Below are 21,234 nucleotides of genomic sequence, written 5' to 3'. Positions count from 1 at the left end.
ATCGAGCAGCCCTATCATGCACTAGCCTCGCACTAGCCTAGCGCCACGAAACTCTTCAAAAATATCTCCAGAAATCAGCAACACTCTGGATAACGAGGAAATGAGGCCCTGTGTCAAACATCCTGAAACATCCCTTTAAAAAACGCTCAACACTGTCCCGAGTCCGAGAGCTGCATCGCTCCGACAATTCGATGAACGTTCCTCCGCTCTTCACCCACGGTTTAACCCAAAATCTTTACAGTTTATTTGCCAGTTTTTGAACCAAAGTGGCAAACCTCTGCCTGGACTCTTCTTGGTCCGCGTCCGTCGTCAGTATCTGAATGACTTTATTCGCCAAATCGTCGCATCTTTCCGAAACATCCATCCGCTCCGTCCCCGCCCCCGCCCCCGTATCCTCCCCCGTCCCCGCCCCCGTATCCTCCTCCTCCTCCGCCTCTGTAACGCCGGCGATCGCAGGAGTCATCAGCTGCTCCTTCTGCCTCTCGAAGTCCTCTTTCGCTTTGTCCAGAAACACCTTATCCCTTTCGAAAATGGCCCGGTCTCGTTCCAGGTACGCCCTGTCGCGCTCCAAAAGCAGCCGCTCCCGCTCCACGCCGGCCTTCTCGCGCTCCAGATCCGCCCGGTCCTTGTCCAGCACGGCCCCGTCGCGCTCCACTCCGATCCTCTCCAGGTCCAGAGCCCGCCTGTCTCCGTTCAGCTGCTCCCTCTCGCTCTCCAGGTGAATCAGCTCCTTATCGAACGCCGCCTGCTCCTTCTCCAGCGCCCGCTTCTCCTTCCTCAGCGCCGACAGCTGCTTGTGCACCTCCGCCAGCTCCAGCGCCACGTTCTGACTCGACGCCAGGCGGCTTCTGGCGGCGCTCGTGCCCGTGGAGTCTGGGAGCAGAGTGGCGTACAGCAGCGTGGCGGGCTGGGGGTTCTGTGTGGCGTTGGGATGAGGGAGGGTCTTGGCCTGCACCACGATCCCCGGGCCGGGCGCGTCGCCGCCTTTACTCGCCACCGACGCCGTTGAATCCGGCAGCAGCGTGGCGTAAAGCACGGGACGCTGGGGATTACTTGGCGGGACCGCTTTCGGCACGGACGGCGCGCTCTCCAGCATCTTCACGGTGATTTTCGGCGCCTGCTGCGGGGGCTCGTCGGGTTCGCCGGTTTCTTCGTAGTTGCCGCTTCTATCGATCATTTCCACGTCCTCCTCGTGTTCGATGGGAGCCATTTCCATCACGTTCACGGCCGGGGGTATTTCCTCGGAGTCGGACGAAGCGCGGATCGGCAGGTCGGGCTCCAGCTTTTCGTCGTCGATGGGTAAAGGGTGGATGACTTTGGCGGCGTTGTCCAATCTGCCGCTCGCCGCGTCGTCCATCAGGAAATACCACGGCCAGGACTTCGGGTTCTTTGGCGTCTCGCCCTCAGGAGGGTTTTTGATTCCCTGTGACACAAAGAACACAGAGCATTATACAGGCCTTTCAGTCAGGTGACTTTTGTTGTTATGGCGGCCATTTTGAATACCAAAGTAGATTTATGCAGCAACAATATCTAGGGCTGTGCAATTAATCGAAATTCGATTACGATTTCGATTAAAACAGTAAACGATTACAAAATTAGCATAATCGCAAAAAATCTTTCAATTTTTTTTTTTTTTTTTTTTTTTTAATTTTTTTTTTTTTTCTTAAATTTTTTTTTCCTAATTTTTAATTTTGGGATTTTTGTCACTTTTTTTTATGGATTTTTGTCATTTTTTGCTGGATTTTTGTCTTTTTTTTAATGGATTTTTGTCTTTTTTTTGCTGGATTTTTGTCTTTTTTTGCTGGATTTTTGTCTTTTTTTAATGGATTTTTGTCTTTTTTTTGCTGGATTTTTGTCTTTTTTTGCTGGATTTTTGTAATTTTTTTGCTGGATTTTTGTCTTTTTTTTGCTGGATTTTTGTCTTTTTTTTGCTGGATTTTTGTAATTTTTTTGCTGGATGTTTGTCTTTTTTTGCTGGATTTTTGTCTTTTTTTGCTGGATTTTTGTCATTTTTTTGCTGGATTTTTGTAATTTTTTGGCTGGATTTTTGTCTTTTTTTTGCTGGATTTTTGTAATTTTTTTGCTGGATGTTTGTCTTTTTTTGCTGGATTTTTGTCTTTTTTTTGCTGGATTTTTGTCTTTTTTTTGCTGGATTTTTGTAATTTTTTTGCTGGATTTTTGTCTTTTTTTGCTGGATTTTTGTCTTTTTTTGCTGGATTTTTGTCTTTTTTTGCTGGATTTTTGTCTTTTTTTGCTGGATTTTTGTCTTTTTTTAAATGGATTTTTGTCTTTTTTTTGCTGGAATTTTGTCTTTTTTTGCTGGATTTTTGTCTTTTTTTGCTGGATTTTTGTCTTTTTTTTAATGGATTTTTGTCTTTTTTTTGCTGGATTTTTGTCTTTTTTTGCTGGATTTTTGTAATTTTTTTGCTGGATTTTTGTCTTTTTTTGCTGGATGTTTGTCTTTTTTTGCTGGATTTTTGTCTTTTTTTGCTGGATTTTTGTCATTTTTTTGCTGGATTTTTGTAATTTTTTTGCTGGATTTTTGTCTTTTTTTTGCTGGATTTTTGTCATTTTTTTGCTGGATTTTTGTAATTTTTTGGCTGGATTTTTGTCTTTTTTTTGCTGGATTTTTGTAATTTTTTTGCTGGATGTTTGCCTTTTTTTGCTGGATTTTTGTCTTTTTTTTGCTGGATTTTTGTAATTTTTTTGCTGGATTTTTGTCTTTTTTTGCTGGATTTTTGTCTTTTTTTAAATGGATTTTTGTCTTTTTTTTGCTGGAATTTTGTCTTTTTTTGCTGGATTTTTGTCTTTTTTTTAATGGATTTTTGTGTTTTTTTGCTGGATTTTTGTCTTTTTTTGCTGGATTTTTGTAATTTTTTTGCTGGATTTTTGTCTTTTTTTGCTGGATGTTTGTCTTTTTTTGCTGGATTTTTGTCTTTTTTTGCTGGATTTTTGTCATTTTTTTGCTGGATTTTTGTAATTTTTTTGCTGGATTTTTGTCTTTTTTTTGCTGGATTTTTGTCTTTTTTTGCTGGATTTTTGTCTTTTTTTGCTGGATTTTTGTCTTTTTTTGCTGGATTTTTGTCTTTTTTTTGCTGGATTTTTGTCTTTTTTTTGCTGGATTTTTGTAATTTTTTTGCTGGATTTTTGTCTTTTTTTGCTGGATTTTTGTCTTTTTTTAAATGGATTTTTGTCTTTTTTTTGCTGGAATTTTGTCTTTTTTTGCTGGATTTTTGTCTTTTTTTGCTGGATTTTTGTCTTTTTTTTAATGGATTTTTGTCTTTTTTTTGCTGGATTTTTGTCTTTTTTTGCTGGATTTTTGTAATTTTTTTGCTGGATTTTTGTCTTTTTTTGCTGGATGTTTGTCTTTTTTTGCTGGATTTTTGTCTTTTTTTGCTGGATTTTTGTCTTTTTTTTGCTGGATTTTTGTAATTTTTTGCTGGATTTTTGTCTTTTTTTTGCTGGATTTTTGTCATTTTTTTGCTGGATTTTTGTAATTTTTTGGCTGGATTTTTGTCTTTTTTTTGCTGGATTTTTGTAATTTTTTTGCTGGATGTTTGTCTTTTTTTGCTGGATTTTTGTCTTTTTTTTTGCTGGATTTTTGTCTTTTTTTTGCTGGATTTTTGTAATTTTTTTGCTGGATTTTTGTCTTTTTTTGCTGGATTTTTGTCTTTTTTTAAATGGATTTTTGTCTTTTTTTTGCTGGAATTTTGTCTTTTTTTGCTGGATTTTTGTCTTTTTTTGCTGGATTTTTGTCTTTTTTTTAATGGATTTTTGTCTTTTTTTTGCTGGATTTTTGTCTTTTTTTGCTGGATTTTTGTAATTTTTTTGCTGGATTTTTGTCTTTTTTTGCTGGATTTTTGTCTTTTTTTGCTGGATTTTTGTCTTTTTTTGCTGGATTTTTGTCTTTTTTTGCTGGATTTTTGTCATTTTTTTGCTGGATTTTTGTAATTTTTTTGCTGGATTTTTGTCTTTTTTTTGCTGGATTTTTGTCTTTTTTTTGCTGGATTTTTGTCATTTTTTTTGCTGGATTTTTGTCTTTTTTTGCTGGATTTTTGTCTTTTTTTGCTGGATTTTTGTCTTTTTTTAAATTGATTTTTGTCTTTTTTTTGCTGGAATTTTGTCTTTTTTTGCTGAATTTTTGTCTTTTTTTGCTGGATTTTTGTCTTTTTTTTGCTGGATTTTTGTAATTTTTTTGCTGGATTTTTGTCTTTTTTTGCTGGATTTTTGTCTTTTTTTAAATGGATTTTTGTCTTTTTTTTGCTGGAATTTTGTCTTTTTTTGCTGGATTTTTGTCTTTTTTTGCTGGATTTTTGTCTTTTTTTTGCTGGATTTTTGTCTTTTTTTTGCTGGATTTTTGTCTTTTTTTGCTGGATTTTTGTAATTTTTTTGCTGGATTTTTGTCTTTTTTTGCTGGATTTTTGTCTTTTTTTGCTGGATTTTTGTAATTTTTTTGCTGGATGTTTGTCTTTTTTTGCTGGATTTTTGTCTTTTTTTGCTGGATTTTTGTCATTTTTTTGCTGGATTTTTGTAATTTTTTTGCTGGATTTTTGTCTTTTTTTTGCTGGATTTTTGTCTTTTTTTTGCTGGATTTTTGTAATTTTTTTGCTGGATTTTTGTCTTTTTTTTGCTGGATTTTTGTAATTTTTTTGCTGGATTTTTGTCTTTTTTTGCTGGATTTTTGTCTTTTTTTGCTGGATTTTTGTCTTTTTTTAAATGGATTTTTGTCTTTTTTTTGCTGGATTTTTGTCTTTTTTTGCTGGATTTTTGTCTTTTTTTGGCTGGATTTTTGTCTTTTTTTGCTGGATTTTTGTCTTTTTTTGCTGGATTTTTGTCTTTTTTTGCTGGATTTTTGTAATTTTTTTGCTGGATTTTTGTAATTTTTTTGCTGGATTTTTGTCTTTTTTTTTAATGGATTTTTGTCTTTTTTTTTAATGGATTTTTGTCTTTTTTTTGCTGGATTTTTGTCTTTTTTTGCTGGATTTTTGTCTTTTTTTTTATTGATTTTTTAAAGGCAACAAATAATCGTTTGAATAATCGTGATTTCAATTATGACAAAAATAATCGTGATTATTATTTTTTTAATAATCGAGCAGCCCTAACAATATCTCTCCTCAGGATATAAATGAAATTCAACCGACAGTGACATTTTTATGTACTCGTAACAGAGCCGTGTGAAGGTATTTTGGTTTAGGGGGCGCTGAGGGACAAAACTGACACTTTTTCTGTGCATATTTCTTATTTATTAATATGGCCTGTAATAGGTACGTTCACGATTTCGAATGTGATGATGTCATAATGTCAGATGGAGGGCGGGGCCAATACAACTCTATGGGAGAAATGCAGTTTTTGGAAGAAATCTCCAAAACGAAAATTGACAAATGTTTTTCCTCATCAGTGTCTGATCGTGATCGGATTCACAAACCTGTGAGATTATTTTTATGTCTGAAAGTCCTTTCTATTGGACAACATCATGGTCATGTTTTCGCATATTGTCACCACTTTTTGACATTTTTCAGAGATAATAATTGTACATTAGCTCACATGAGCCGACAGAGGAGACGATGAACTTTGTGACAGTTTTTGTTTCATGTGGATTCCTCCAGTAATGACTGAGATATGAGCCAAAAAACAAAGACATAAAAATGTGCATTTTGTCAGTTACCACCGTTACCATAGTTACCGTCAGTTGATCCACCTCAATGTTAAACTATGGCTCTTTAGGATGTTGTGATGTCACGTGAACGCTACCTATTCACGAACAATCCAGCAGGGGGCGCAGCAGCACCTCAGCCCCCTGGGTTCCCACGGCCTTGACTCATAATCATTGCTCAAGACAGTTAAAAAAACAGTTAAAAAAACAGTTAAAACACGGCCCCAGAGACGCACGTTTATGTGAAGAACCCAGTGAGTCAGTGCTTAAGATGTTAGCATGCTACCGGTTAGCATTTAGCTTCAACAGCTCAGCTCCGACCTCCAAGAGAAAGCCCTGAACCACAAACATCTGGCCTTGGATAAACATGTGACAGAGGTCAGAGGTCAGAGCTGTTACTGCAGTGTTTCCTCAGTGTCATAGATGTGAGACACACATGTGTTTATCGTGTTGAAGCCATTGACAGTTGCTAACCGGTAGCATGCTAACGTCTTGAGCAGCTTAAACACTGACTCAGTCTCTGTTGACATGACAAACTGTGAAAAGGAAAGATGTGTTAACTTAGTCTGAGAGTGAAGCAGATCTGGACAGAGCTGCTAAATCTGAGCCACATTTCCTGGTTATTTCACATAAACGATAAACGTGCGTCTCTGAGGCCGTGTTTAACTGTGACCGTCTTAAGCACTGATTATGAGCCCATTAAAATAACACTGTCGATCAGCTGTCGTTCATTTTCATCCTGAGGAGAGATATGGTTACATGTTGTAGGGCTGCATAATGCTACTTCGGTATGTATACAAAATGGCCGCCAGAACTATGTGTGATGTCATTGTAAACGCATGTATAGGAAACAGTGGGTTTCTCATCCCCCTCATGTTGAAATCTGACAGTGAAAATTAATCTTAGTTTATATTTATAAAATAAAAAAACGACAGGCTATATAGAGGCTGCTTCACAGGCATTAATACTTTTATAGATGTTCAAAAACAGTTTGAGTCTGATCCAAAGCCAGGGAATGTTGTATAGGGAAGTGTTTTGTCTGCGTACATTGGTGTATGAATGAGAGTATGAATGGGTGAGTGGATCCTTGCTGTAAAGCGCTTTGAGTGCCTAATGTAGGTGGAAAAGCGCTTTATTTGTTTTATAAGCTTTATAAGTTGAGACCATTTACCATTTACTAGGGCTGTGCAATTAATCGAAATTATATTACGATTTCGATTACAACAGTAAACGATTACAAAATTAGCATAATCGCAAAAAATCTATTATAATTTTATTTTTCAAATCTTTTTTTTTTTTTCAAATTTTTTATTTTTGGATTTTAGTCACTTTTTTGCTGGATTTTTGTCTTTTTTTTGATGGATTTTTGTCTTTTTTTGATGGATTTTTGTCACTTTTTTGCTGGATTTTTGTCATTTTTTTTGCTGGATTTTTGTCATTTTTCTGATGGATTTTTGTCTTTTTTTGATGGATTTTTGTCATTTTTTTTGCTGGATTTTTGTCTTTTTTTGATGGATTTTTGTCTTTTTCTGCTGGATTTTTGTCTTTTTTCTGCTGGATTTTTGTCTTTTTTTGCTGGATTTTTGTCTTTTTTCTGCTGGATTTTTGTCTTTTTTTGCTGGATTTTTGTCTTTTTCTGCTGGATTTTTGTCACTTTTTTGATGGATTTTTGTCACTTTTTTGATGGATTTTTGTCACTTTTTTGATGGATTTTTGTCACTTTTTTGATGGATTTTTGTCACTTTTTTGATGGATTTTTGTCTTTTTTTTGCTGGATTTTTGTCTTTTTTTGATGGATTTTTGTCTTTTTTTGATGGATTTTTGTCATTTTTTTTGCTGGATTTTTGTCTTTTTTCTGCTGAATTTTTGTCTTTTTTTGATGGATTTTTGTCTTTTTCTGCTGGATTTTTGTCACTTTTTTGATGGATTTTTGTCACTTTTTTGATGGATTTTTGTCACTTTTTTGATGGATTTTTGTCACTTTTTTGATGGATTTTTGTCACTTTTTTGATGGATTTTTGTCACTTTTTTGATGGATTTTTGTCTTTTTTTTGATGGATTTTTGTCTTTTTTTGCTGGATTTTTGTCACTTTTTTGATGGATTGGATCGAGCAGCCCTACCATTTTTTTTTTTTTTTACCACCGTTGTGGTCAAAAAACAAAGTAAATTCCAATTGTGTTTTTGCTTGCAGTCTCTTAGGACATTTTTTTTTTACTCAGTTTGGACAATTTTATTGGAAATCAACTTAAAACGTTCTCCTGATCTTTCATGTGAAGAAAAATACTCAGAGTTCTGCTCATTAATATTTAGATTCATTATACAGCCGACAATAAGGCCCATTAAAGATGTTATTTCTGTTTCAAATATTCTTTGTCTGCTCTCAAAAGTCAAACTTCTGAATAAGCCTTTAGTTTGATCATCCTCGAGCTCAGCTGTGATTGACGGCCGTCTCCATGGTGACTCGAGGGGAACGGGGCGGGGTTAATGCTGCAGCTCAGAGTTTTTCATGCCGATCAAAGCGCTCACCCGATACTTCTGATTCAGGTTGTCCCATTTCTTCTTGAGCTGCCGTGCCGACATCAGCCCCTGGAGCCCCATCTCTCTCTTTATGGCTCTGTGGACGAAGCAACAACAGGATCGAACATTACAGATACTCATTTATACATTAGGAAAAAGGAAACTTGTTTTCATAGTAATAAATAGAAGAATAGAATCTTTTCCTTAGAAGAGGATTTAAAAATGTGTTCAACTGTAGTACAATTTAAAATAATGTACAGAAGCAAATACTGGAAAAGTCTGCAAAACTCCTGTAATGAATCATCTGTTCCTGAACTATGAATCATCTTTGTTATTTTGATCCGATAATGAGAAGTTTGTTATGAATCTGGATTTATTATGTGATGTCCAGAATGTGCAGCTTCAGCCTTATGCAAGAGCAACACGAGAACGTCCTGAACTAATGACTTTACTGTTTGGGATTTGCAAAGAGGAGCCGTTTGTTGATTTAATTCGCTACTAAGGCGATTCCTCAGTCTGGAATTGCCGCATAGATCTCATGGTTAAAGCCTGAATATTAGGGCTGCTCGATTATTGAAAAAATAATAATCACGATTATTTTTGTCATAATTGAAATCACGATTATTCAAACGATTATTTGTTGCCTTTAAAAAATCCATTAAAAAAAAGACAAAAATCCATCAAAAAAGTGACAAAAATTCATTAAAAAAATGACAAAAATCCAGCAAAAAAAGACAAAAATCCAGCAAAAAAAAGACAAAAATCCATTAAAAAAAAGACAAAAATCCATCAAAAAAAAGACAAAAATCCATCAAAAAAAGACAAAAATCCAGCAAAAAAAAGACAAAAATCCATCAAAAAAGTGACAAAAATCCAGCAAAAAAGTGACAAAAATCCAGCAGAAAAAGACAAAAATCCATCAAAAAAAAGACAAAAATCCATCAAAAAAGTGACAAAAATCCAGCAGAAAAAGACAAAAATCCAGCAAAAAAAAGACAAAAATCCATCAAAAAAGTGACAAAAATCCATAAAAAAAAATGACAAAAATCCAGCAGAAAAGTGACAAAAATCCAAAAATTAAAAATTAGAAGAAAAAAAATTAAAAAAAAAATTAAATAAAAAAAAAAAAAAATTATAATCGATTTTTTGCGATTATGCTAATTTTGTAATCGTTTACTGTTGTAATCGAAATCGTAATCGAATTTCGATTAATTGCACAGCCCTACTGAATATACATTAAAAATGACTGTGCCGTGAGCAGTAGTTTAAGTTGTGTAAGTCTGAAAGGAGGGGGAGGGGCCTTATCAGTTATAACTAACTTCTTCCTCCTCCCTTTGAGCAGCACTAATACCTCTCTGTATTCTTCTGTATGTCATATGTATACTACACCTGTATGCATCTGTTGCTCAAATAAACTAAATTAAACTAAATAATAATGCATTGGTTAAACAGCACTTTTCTGGACACTCAAAGACATTTACATGGGGTAAATGTCTTTGGGGGTAGACTGACAGAAGAGAGGCTGCCAGTCTGCCCCATCGGCCCCTCTGACCCCTCCCTCACTCACTCACTCACTCACTCACTCACTCACTCACTCACTCACTCACTCACTCACTCACTCACTCACTCTTCACCCTGGCTTCCCGGTAAGGCCGTGCTTTGCCCGTGCGCTCTCACCTCCAGCCTCTCATGGCGGAGTTCTTCCTCCCGGTGAAAATGGCGGCGTTACTGGCCCTCAGGAGGATCAGCTGCTGGATGTCTCTGTCCGTCACTGCAAACAAACACACTTTACTCTAAGCACCTCATGTAACTTACAACATGACCGTAAAGTATCTGCGTTCCTACGTGAGCAAAAGATCATCTCGTTCCTTCATATTCACACATCAAATCCACGTAGTTTCAGTTCGTTGCACATTTTTACTCCACATTTATTAATTATTGCAGTGGTTCTAAACCTTTTGGAGCCGCGACCCCCATTATAACAGTTAAAGGGGTTCATGACCCCCCGCTCAGGTCACAATGTGAGAAATCGGAACATTAGCCGACTTAATTCTTAAAAAAACACAGAAAAAAACAAATGGCCAAAATAAAATTCATCAAATTATGAACATATAATGGCACTGTGGTAAAAAAGCTCACACATGCCACAATAAAATATTATAATATAGCTAAAAAAAAGTATGTATATTTTATCTACATGATCTGGTGACCCCCCAAATTTGTCTCGCGACCCACAGGTTGAGAACCAGTGTTATAGCCTATGGATATTACAGTAGTTTTACCCGTTTTTTTTATAAACATGCAAGAGGTTTAGCTTTGAATTTTAAATGAGAAAGTTTTCCAGAAGCAGGTGTTCGTGTGTTTTCCTCCTGTGTGACGTAGATGTTCTGTTATGATTGATACAGTTTCTGTGATTTTATTTTAGCAGCCTCTGAATTCTGTTTTGAAACGTGTCTTGTAAATCCCATGAGGGCGGGGCACTTACTGTATGTGCAAGACACACAAGTAAGAATAAATCAAATCAAATAAATAAAGTTCTAGATCAGTGGTTCTCAACCTTTTGGCGCCGCAACCCCCATTTTAACAGTAAAAGGGGTTCGTGACCCGAGCGGGGGTCACACCGTGAGAAACAGAAATAGTAGCCGACATAATTCTTAACCTCTTAACTCCCGCCTGAGCCGAGAGGATCTTTTTCCTCACGTCAGCACTTTTTTTTTCCATCATTTTTTTGTTGGTATTCAACTCATTTTTGTCACTTTTTTGTCTTTTGTCTTTTTTTGTCACATTGTTTGTCTTTTTTTGTCATTTTTGGTCATTTTTGGTCATTTTTGGTCATTTTTTGTCATTTTTTTTGTCACATTTTTTTATAATTTTTTGTCACATTTTTTGTCATTTTTTGTCATTTTTTTTGTCACATTTTTTTATAATTTTTTGTCACATTTTTTGTCATTTTTTGTCATTTTTTTGTCACATTTTTTGTCACATTTTTTGTCATTTTTTGGTCATTTTTTGTCAATTTTTGTCATTTTTTTGTCACATATTTTGTAATTTTTTGGTCATTTTTGGTCATTTTTTTTTGTCATTTTTTGTCAATTTTGAATCAATTTTTCGTCACTTTTTTGTCACATTTCCATCCTTGTTTTCGTCTCAGTTTTGTTGCTTTTTCTCACCTTTTCTCCAGAAGCTTTTGGATTGGGGTAAAGCCAAACTGGAGAAAATGTGCTCGGTTCAGGCGGGAGTTAAGGGGTTAAGTAACTTGAGTAAACGTTGTTGCCTCCTCTACCTCTGGGAATAACACATCCTTATAGCCTAGTTTCTTATTAATGTTAATCATAATGCGAATAAAAAGCATCTATAACAAACTAACGATGTAAATAAAGTATCTGTATCCGCAGTGATGATGTTAAAACGTAAACAACACCGCGGCGCAGAGAGACCAGCGCAACATCACAGCCCTTTACGTTATTTATATTTATAAACGTCACATAAAGAAACAGATCAGGCAGAAAATGCATAAAAAAGTGAAGAAATACAACATTTTACTTTTGTACGCGTTCGCCATGTTCCCTCCTCTTCCCAAACATCCGGGAGAGCGAAGGAGGAGAGAGAGAGAGAAGTAACAGGTGAGTTCTGAAACTGCAGCGGCCCCTGGAGGACGGGGGGGGGAACTGCAGCCACAGCAGGATACACATGAAACAGAACTGTGCTGTAGGACAGTGGTTCTCAACCTTTTAGAGCCGCGACCCCCATTATAACAGTTAGTTAGGATCGTGACTCCCTCCCGGGTCAGACCGTGGGAAAAACAGGGACTTTAACCCCTTAACTCCCGCCTGAACCGAGAACGTTTTCTCCGGTTTGGTTTTACCCCAATCCAAAAGCTTCTGGAAAAAAGGGGAGAAAATAGCAACAAAACTGAGACGAAAACAAGGATGGAAATGTGACAAAAAGTGATGAAAAATTGATGAAAAAATGGCAAAAATGTGATGAAAAAAAATGATGAAAAAATGACAAAAATGTGACAAAAAAATGACAAAAATGTGATAAAAAATGACAAAAATGTGATAAAAAAAAATGACAAAAATCTGACAAAAAAATGACAAAAATGTGATTAAAAAATGACAAAAATGTGATTAAAAAATGACAAAAATGTGATAAAAAATGACAAAAATGTGATAAAAAATGACAAAAATGTGATAAAAAAATGACAAAAATGTGATAAAAAAATGACAAAAATGTGATAAAAAATGACAAAAATGTGATAAAAAATGACAAAAATGTGATTAAAAAATGACAAAAATGTGATTAAAAAATGACAAAAATGTGATTAAAAAATGACAAAAATGTGATTAAAAAATGACAAAAATGTGACAAAAAAATGACAAAAATGTGATAAAAAATGACAAAAATGTGATTAAAAAATGACAAAAATGTGATTAAAAAATGACAAAAATGTGACAAAAAAATGACAAAAATGTGACAAAAAAACGACAAAAATGTGATAAAAAATGACAAAAATGTGATTAAAAAATGACAAAAATGTGATAAAAAATAACAAAAATGTGACAAAAAAATGACAAAAATGTGATTAAAAAATGATGAAAAAATGTGACAAAAATGTGACAAAAAATGATGAAAAAGTTACAAAAATGAGTTGAAAACCCAACAAAAAAATGCTGAAAACACATCTGCTGACGTGAGGAAAAAGATCCTCTCGGTTCAGGCGGGAGTTCAGAGGTTAAACCAATACAACTCTTAAAGAGGGGGTATTATGCTTTTTTCAGCCACATAGCACCAGTCTATAGCACACTACAATGATGACGAAACCTTCTGTTGGTCTGTAAATGCAGTAAATTAGAAGAACTGCCTTGTATAAAATTGCTCTTTCAAAATGGCGTTAGCAAATGACTTGAAATAGGCCCCTGTCTCTTTAAGAACCTCTGACCCTTTCCGACACGCCCCCTCCACACGCTGTCTGTGGCATCACAACAACACTGCGCTCATTTTCTCAACTGTATTGAAACTACGATCGGTGCATTTTATTTTTTATTGTTGGAAAGGAGCTACTGTTTATCACTTTGTGAACAATGGCCACACAGGATATTATTTGGAGACGAACCTTCCACACCGGACGCTTGGAAGAGGCTCTTGCCTGAAAAATAACTGCTGTTTGGAGGCTTCTCTTTGCATCTGCCATGCCCTATGGATCTCTAACTATACCCACATGGACGACACCAGGATCTGCAGGAGCCCATACGATTCAAAGACGGACATTATCTGTGCAGGTGGACAATGGTTTTTCGAGGTTACCCGTTAGCTTGTTATAATCGACTACAGCTCATTGTTGATGAAAAGTCTGTAATAAACCACAAATGTGTAAAGCCAGGCTCATTGTGTGATCATCGTAAAGGCTGCTTCAAGTAGTTGCCTGCTTTATTGACGTTATTTGTGCATAATATGCTGCCTGTTTTCAATGAATGTTGTGAAGGTGAAGGTTGTTAGCTTGTCGCGGCTAATAGTGCCTTAGCTCCGGGAGAAAACCACTCGGCCACGACTCACTGTAGATGAAATGTGAGCAATAAACTTCCAAATCAACAAGCCAGGCTCCGTGTGTGATCATTGTTGAACGGTTCTTTATGTGTGTGATGGTTTTATTGACTTTATGTGTGCATATCTCTCGTTTTCACGTGATGACTCGAGGTTTAGCTTAGCATTAGCTTTCTCCGGAGGCTCTGTGCATCATCAAGGCCCAGCGCAGAATCAGACACTGAAATAAGCGTTCTTGTCACCGGTTTTAATCCTGGGTGTTTCGGTAACAGAAACACTGATGTGTCTTTGTAAAAGTCTGCTGTGGCTCCGGTTCACAACACATGATGCTAATTCTCCATGATGACTCTGTTTACATCTTAGGGCTAGACACTGCGGGGAGGGGGTTCTGCTGAGGAGCAGTGGTTGGTTACTCGGCTGGTGACGAAAGGTCGGAGGCGTATCCTGGAGGTCGAGGGCGTTTCCTGAAGGAATCAGGCGTTTTATCCCTAAAATGGCTGCCATCGGAGTTTTTACAGATTACTCGAAAATACGTGAATGTGCTAAGGCAACACTTCAGGCATGTTTTTAATGAGGGAATGACTTAATAACATGATGTAAAGCTTGAAAAAGTCGATTTTGCATAATACCCCCCCTTTAAAAAACAAAGAAAAAACAATGGCTAAAACAAAAATGAATTAAATTTAGAACAAATAACGGCACCCTGGTAAAACAGCATGTTTGCTACGACACCATAATAATAATATTAAAATATATATTTTATCTATATGCTCTGGCGACCCCCCAGATTTGTCTGGCGACCCCCTAGTGGGCCCCGACCCCCACGTTGAGAAGCCCTGCTGTAGGAGGCGTTCATGCACTGTTTCTACAATAGTGCTTCCCTTTATTGACATGAGTGTTGGGGGTTCGAATCCCAGCTCCTGAAGTGCCCACTGTTGTTGTGTCTTTGGGCCTGACACTGCACCCACCCCGCCCCCAGTGTCTGCGTACACCGGTGCATGAATGAGAGGGTGAGTGGGGGACCGGGTCCTCGCTGTAAAGTGCTTTGGGTCAAATGAAATGGTAGAAAAGCGCTGTATAAGTTGAGACCATTTACCATCATAAAGCTAAAGAAACTATTCAATTAAAAACAATATTAACTTTCCTTTTAAAGTATTGAAATTCTTCACCTTTTTTTAATCTTTTAATTTGGAGAGAACATTCCCAGGGAGAGGCTTGTGACCCACCAGCTGAGCCCCTCAGGGATCCCCAACAATAAGAACTCACTCCATATAACATGTATAATCTAATTTTAGTCAAAGTGATGTTTTTGTGACTAAAATTGGACTAAAACTAAATGAAAAGTTTCTCATGAGACTAAAACTATGACTCCACTATTTGAGTCGACTAAAATGAGACTAAATAAAAATGAAAAGGAGAGACTAAAATCATCCAAACTTGTATTGAGCGTCTGAAAGAGCCTCAGATCATGTTTAAAGGATCAGCTCTGAGCTTTGTTCATGTGGAGCAGAAACATGAAGCAGAGGAACAACATTAAACATGATTAGAATCAATATTATCAATGCAAAGTCCACTAAATTAGTCTTAATTTTAGTCGACTAAATTTACTTGCAATTTTAGTCGACTAAAACTAGACTAAAATTGAATTACATTTTCGTCAAAAGACTAAATCTAAAATAAAATATGTTGTCAAAATGAACACTGGGAACCACTGCAGTAAAGCATTGAGTGTTTGATTTAACCGATTCTATTTACATATTTGTTCTCAATTCATAAATATTTATAACACATGGAGTGTCAGATTTGTTTTAAATGATTCCTTCCTCACTGTAAAGCGCTTTGTTATTCCTTCCTCACTGTAAAGCGCTTTGTTATTCCTTCCTCACTGTAAAGCGCTTTGGGCCTGATAAAGGTACAAAAGCGCTTTATAAGTTGAGTCCATTCACCGTAATGTCTCAGGAGCCCCATGTCAGGGCCTCGTGTCCCCCCCAGGGTGTCCCGCCCCCAGGTGCCCATGTTGGAAAACAAGAGAAGCGATGCTACAGGGTTTCCCAAAAGGGTTCAGGGCCCCCTGGAGGCCTCAGTGGCCGTACAGGGGCCCCCCAAAGCGTATTGTCAGCAAAACAAGTACATTGAAAAAACATAAATAAATCAAAACAGATTTTAAAAGTAAAAATATATTTAATAATAATAATATAATAATACATTTTATTTGTGTAGCGCTTTTCAAGACACTCAAAGACGCTTTACAGAAAACAAGAATAAAATCACACATAACATGAGCTCGTTAAAACAGAGGGCAGTTACTCGACATTAAAGCTGTACTAAGTAACTCTTCCCCCTAGAGGCCATAAGCGCAACTGCAGGTGTCGCAGCAAGTTACGATTTTTAACTTATTAATTGTCTTGGAGAGTAAATCCTACGCTGACAGGAAAGGTGAAGGGACAGAGGGTTAACTGTGCATCCAATTATACAACGGAAATATTTGTTTTCACTCAAACTTGGCTGTAAATACTGTTTAAAGTGACGTTAGCCGCAGTTAGCTTTGCCCGTTAGCATGTTAGCTTCTTCTTCGTGATTCCATTAGTGTGTATTGCTTTCTCCGGGCCGGTGGCAGCCAAGTTGCAAACATGGTTTTCTGTCCAGAGACACCAGGGGGCGATGAAAGACCCTCCAATCATCCCATAAACACTTGTATTACCCCCACAGGGACGACGGGGAGGGTTTATTAAGGTAAACACGTTACTTAGTGCTGCTTTAAAAGCCTTTTTAAAGGGGAGGGTTTTGCTCAAATGTATGACTTTAAATGAGTTTTTAGCCAATGTGTTGCTTTTAATATAGTTTTAGCCGTTAAATAATAAGAAACTGTATTATTAATGGGAGGGGGCCCGAGAAATGTCGGATTGACAAGAGCCAAAGGTGCCCCAATGGCTGCTTTACTAAAGTCTGTGATCACACTGAACGTTGGGGGTCCCGGTTGTTTGTGAGGTCATTTTGGGTTAGGGTTAGTCCTAAACGTTGGGGCCCCTGGACTAGGGCTGTGCAATTAATCGAAATTTGATTACGATTTCGATTACAACAGTAAAAGATTACAAAATTAGCATAATCGCAAAAAATCGATTATAATTTTTATTTATTTATTTTTTTTCAATTTTTTTTTCAATTTTTTTTTTCAATTTTTTTTTTTCTAATTTTTTATTTTGGTCTTTTTTCTGCTGGATATTTGTCACTTTTTTGCTGGATTTTTCTCACTTTTTTGCTGGATTTTTGTCATTTTTTTGCTGGATTTTTGTCATTTTTTTTGCTGGATTTTTGTCACTTTTCTGCTGGATTTTTGTGTTTTTTTGCTGGATTTTTGTCACTTTTTTGATGGATTTTTGTCACTTTTTTGCTGGATTTTGGTCATTTTTTGCTGGATTTTTGTCACTTTTTTGCTGGATTTTTGTCTTTTTTTGCTGGATTTTTGTCACTTTTTTGCTGGATTTTTGTCATTTTTTTTGCTGAATTTTTGTCACTTTTCTGCTGGATTTTTGTCTTTTTTTGCTGGATTTATGTCATTTTTTTTGCTGGATTTTTGTCACTTTTTTGCTGGATTTTTGTCTTTTTTTTGCTGGATTTTTGTCTTTTTTTTGCTGGATTTTTGTCACTTTTTTGCTGGATTTTTGTCACGTTTTTGTTGGATTTTTGTCACTTTTTTGTTGGATTTTTGTCCCTTTTTTGCTGGATTTTTGTCATTTTTCTGCTGGATTTTTGTCACTTTTTTGCTGGATTTTTGCCACTTTTTTGCTGGATTTTTGTCACTTTTTTGCTGGATTTTTGTCACTTTTTTGCTGGATTTTTGTCTTTTTTTTGCTGGATTTTTGTCTTTTTTTTGCTGGATTTTTGTCACTTTTTTGCTGGATTTTTGTCTTTTTTTGCTGGATTTTTGTCACTTTTTTGCTGGATTTTTGTCTTTTTTTTGCTGGATTTTTGTCTTTTTTTTTTGCTGGATTTTTGTCACTTTTTTGATGGATTTTTTTAAAGGCAACAAATAATCGTTTGAATAATCGTGATTATTATTTTTTCAATAATCGAGCAGCCCTAGTTAGTCCTATACGTTTGGGGCCCCCTGGGCAAGAGATAGGATGTAACAGAGTGAAGTATAATCACCTGAAAACATGCAGCTTTACAGTTACATGTTCCCCCTTTAGATAATCAGGACCCCCCCCCCCCCCCCCCCCCCCCTCGCCCAATAACCGGTGTCTGGAGCCGCCCCTGTCACTGTCATAGTTTAATGATTAAACCGCCTCACGTTAAGAATACTGCCATCATTCCTTTAATACTGATCTGAACTCCCCCACACTGATCAAAGTTCCTGAGGAGGTTCTGAGTTTTTACAAAAGTCCCGCTTTGTTCGTGACTGAGCCTGAAAAAAAAAAAAAAAAATCGCAGTAAAGTGTGATTTGTGCGCACTCGCCTCCCCTCCGTCCTGCATGTCATTTCCTGTGATGAAAATGGTGGCCAGCGCTCGGGCAGGGAGGCTACTGAGTCCTCTTGGCTAGGAGCCTTTTCCCAGGCTCAAAAGTTTCTGTGCGTGCGCGGGGGGAGAGCGGCGGTGTGCGGCCGGAGGTGAGTCCCTGGAACGCGGCGGCAGCGGGGCCACGGAGTCCCCCCTGCCGGAGCCCGCTGCGCCCGCTGCTGCTGCTGCTTCCGTGGCTAGTGACGGGGAGAGTGAACATGGCTTCCGAACGCGGCTGCAGCTCGCCCACCATGGCTGCAAACACGGGCTGCAGAGACGGGACAGAGGGGGGGTAACCGCGGCGCGAGCGGAGCGGACTGCGCGTCTCCGGCTCCTGACGCACATGACGCACGCTGGCACTGAAGTTACGAAGGAGACAAGTTTGCAGGGGGGGGGGGAAAGGGCAGGTTTGTGGGGAAATTGCACAAGAGTTCTGGGCGTTGCAGAGTTGTTTCGGATGCGTAGGTGACTTAAAGGCACAGTCCGCAGATTTAGGGTTTCTGAAAGTGGCGCTGCGGGGAAACTGTGGGCAAGTTTCACCTGGAGAAAGAGTCAGAGCAGGATATGGTTTGGAGGATTCAGGATTATTGAATAAAACATGAAGGTGAAACAGTCCTGAGGAGCCAAAGCTGCACGAGCCCTTCATATGAAACAGTTATTTTATTATTTTAATGTGTGGGACAGAACGTCCTGTTAACCCCTTAACTCCCACCTGAACCGAGCACATTTTCTCCAGCTTTACCCCAATCCAAAAGCTTCTGGAAAAAAGGTGTGAAAATAGCAACAAAACTGAGACGAAAACAAGGATGGAAATGTGATGAAAAAGTGAGAAAACATTGACAAAAGTGGCAAAAATGTCACAAGAAATTGACGAAAAAATGACAAAAATGTGATAAAAAAATGATAAAAATTTGACCAAAAAAAAGACAAAAAAACGACAAAAAAATGACAAAAATTTAACAAAAATGTGACAAAAAAAATACAAAAATGTGACAAAAATGTGACAAAAAAATGACAAAAATTTGACAAAAAATGACAAAAAAATGACAAAAATTTGATAAAAATTTGACAAAAAAAAATGACAAAAAAAAGACAAAAAAAATGACAAAAATTTAACAAAAATGTGACAAAAATGTGACAAAATGTGACAAAAAAAATACAAAAATTTGACAAAAAATGACAAAAAAAATGACAAAAATTTAACAAAAAATGACAAAAAAATGACAAAAATGTGATAAAAAAAAATACAAAAAATTTAACAAAAAATTACAAAATGTGACAAAAAAATGACAAAAAATTGACCAAAAAACACCGCGGCGCGAGCGGAGCGGACTGCGCGTCTCCGGCTCCTGACGCACATGACGCACGCTGGCACTGAAGTTACGAAGGAGACAAGTTTGCAGGGGGGGGGAAAGGGCAGGTTTGTGGGGAAATTGCACAAGAGTTCTGGGCGTTGCAGAGTTGTTTCGGATGCGTAGGTGACTTAAAGGCACAGTCCGCAGATTTAGGGTTTCTGAAAGTGGCGCTGCGGGGAAACTGTGGGCAAGTTTCACCTGGAGAAAGAGTCAGAGCAGGATATGGTTTGGAGGATTCAGGATTATTGAATAAAACATGAAGGTGAAACAGTCCTGAGGAGCCAAAGCTGCACGAGCCCTTCATATGAAACAGTTATTTTATTATTTTAATGTGTGGGACAGAACGTCCTGTTAACCCCTTAACTCCCACCTGAACCGAGCACATTTTCTCCAGCTTTACCCCAATCCAAAAGCTTCTGGAAAAAAGGTGTGAAAATAGCAACAAAACTGAGACGAAAACAAGGATGGAAATGTGATGAAAAAGTGAGAAAACATTGACAAAAGTGGCAAAAATGTCACAAGAAATTGACGAAAAAATGACAAAAATGTGATAAAAAAATGATAAAAATTTGACCAAAAAAAAGACAAAAAAACGACAAAAAAATGACAAAAATTTAACAAAAATGTGACAAAAAAAATACAAAAATGTGACAAAAATGTGACAAAAAAATGACAAAAATTTGACAAAAAATGACAAAAAAATGACAAAAATTTGATAAAAATTTGACAAAAAAAAATGACAAAAAAAAGACAAAAAAAATGACAAAAATTTAACAAAAATGTGACAAAAATGTGACAAAATGTGACAAAAAAAATACAAAAATTTGACAAAAAATGACAAAAAAAATGACAAAAATTTAACAAAAAATGACAAAAAAATGACAAAAATGTGATAAAAAAAAATACCAAAAATTTAACAAAAAATTACAAAATGTGACAAAAAAATGACAAAAAATTGACCAAAAAACACCGCGGCGCGAGCGGAGCGGACTGCGCGTCTCCGGCTCCTGACGCACATGACGCACGCTGGCACTGAAGTTACGAAGGAGACAAGTTTGCAGGGGGGGGGAAAGGGCAGGTTTGTGGGGAAATTGCACAAGAGTTCTGGGCGTTGCAGAGTTGTTTCGGATGCGTAGGTGACTTAAAGGCACAGTCCGCAGATTTAGGGTTTCTGAAAGTGGCGCTGCGGGGAAACTGTGGGCAAGTTTCACCTGGAGAAAGAGTCAGAGCAAGATATGGTTTGGAGGATTCAGGATTATTGAATAAAACATGAAGGTGAAACAGTCCTGAGGAGCCAAAGCTGCACGAGCCCTTCATATGAAACAGTTATTTTATTATTTTAATGTGTGGGACAGAACGTCCTGTTAACCCCTTAACTCCCACCTGAACCGAGCACATTTTCTCCAGCTTTACCCCAATCCAAAAGCTTCTGGAAAAAAGGTGTGAAAATAGCAACAAAACTGAGACGAAAACAAGGATGGAAATGTGATGAAAAAGTGAGAAAACATTGACAAAAGTGGCAAAAATGTCACAAGAAATTGACGAAAAAATGACAAAAATGTGATAAAAAAATGATAAAAATTTGACCAAAAAAAAAGACAAAAAAACGACAAAAAAATGACAAAAATTTAACAAAAATGTGACAAAAAAAATACAAAAATGTGAC

The 21,234-nt window shown here is 37.1% G+C and overlaps 1 protein-coding gene across 1 annotated transcript; it reads right to left on the bottom strand.

The window, feature by feature from the left end:
• Window positions 1-235: 235 nt before the first annotated feature.
• LOC306965541 (uncharacterized protein) lies at window positions 236-11,826 on the bottom strand (the record flags this gene model as incomplete). The annotated part of the gene is made up of 4 exons (XM_079560015.1): window positions 11,715-11,826; window positions 9,849-9,942; window positions 8,181-8,268; window positions 236-1,423 (listed from the first exon to the last, which is right to left on the bottom strand). The coding sequence occupies exons 1-4, from the start codon at window positions 11,731-11,733 to the stop codon at window positions 236-238; spliced, it is 1,389 nt and encodes a 462-aa protein (XP_079416141.1). The 5' UTR covers window positions 11,734-11,826.
• Between the last annotated feature and the right edge of the window lie 9,408 nt (window positions 11,827-21,234).

The sequence above is a fragment of the Gobius niger genome, assembly GCF_951799975.1.
Source record: "Gobius niger genome assembly, chromosome: 7".
Lineage (NCBI taxonomy): Eukaryota > Metazoa > Chordata > Actinopteri > Gobiiformes > Gobiidae > Gobius > Gobius niger.
Note: the sequence above shows the minus strand (reverse complement) of the source record. Positions and strands in the feature narration are given on the sequence as shown.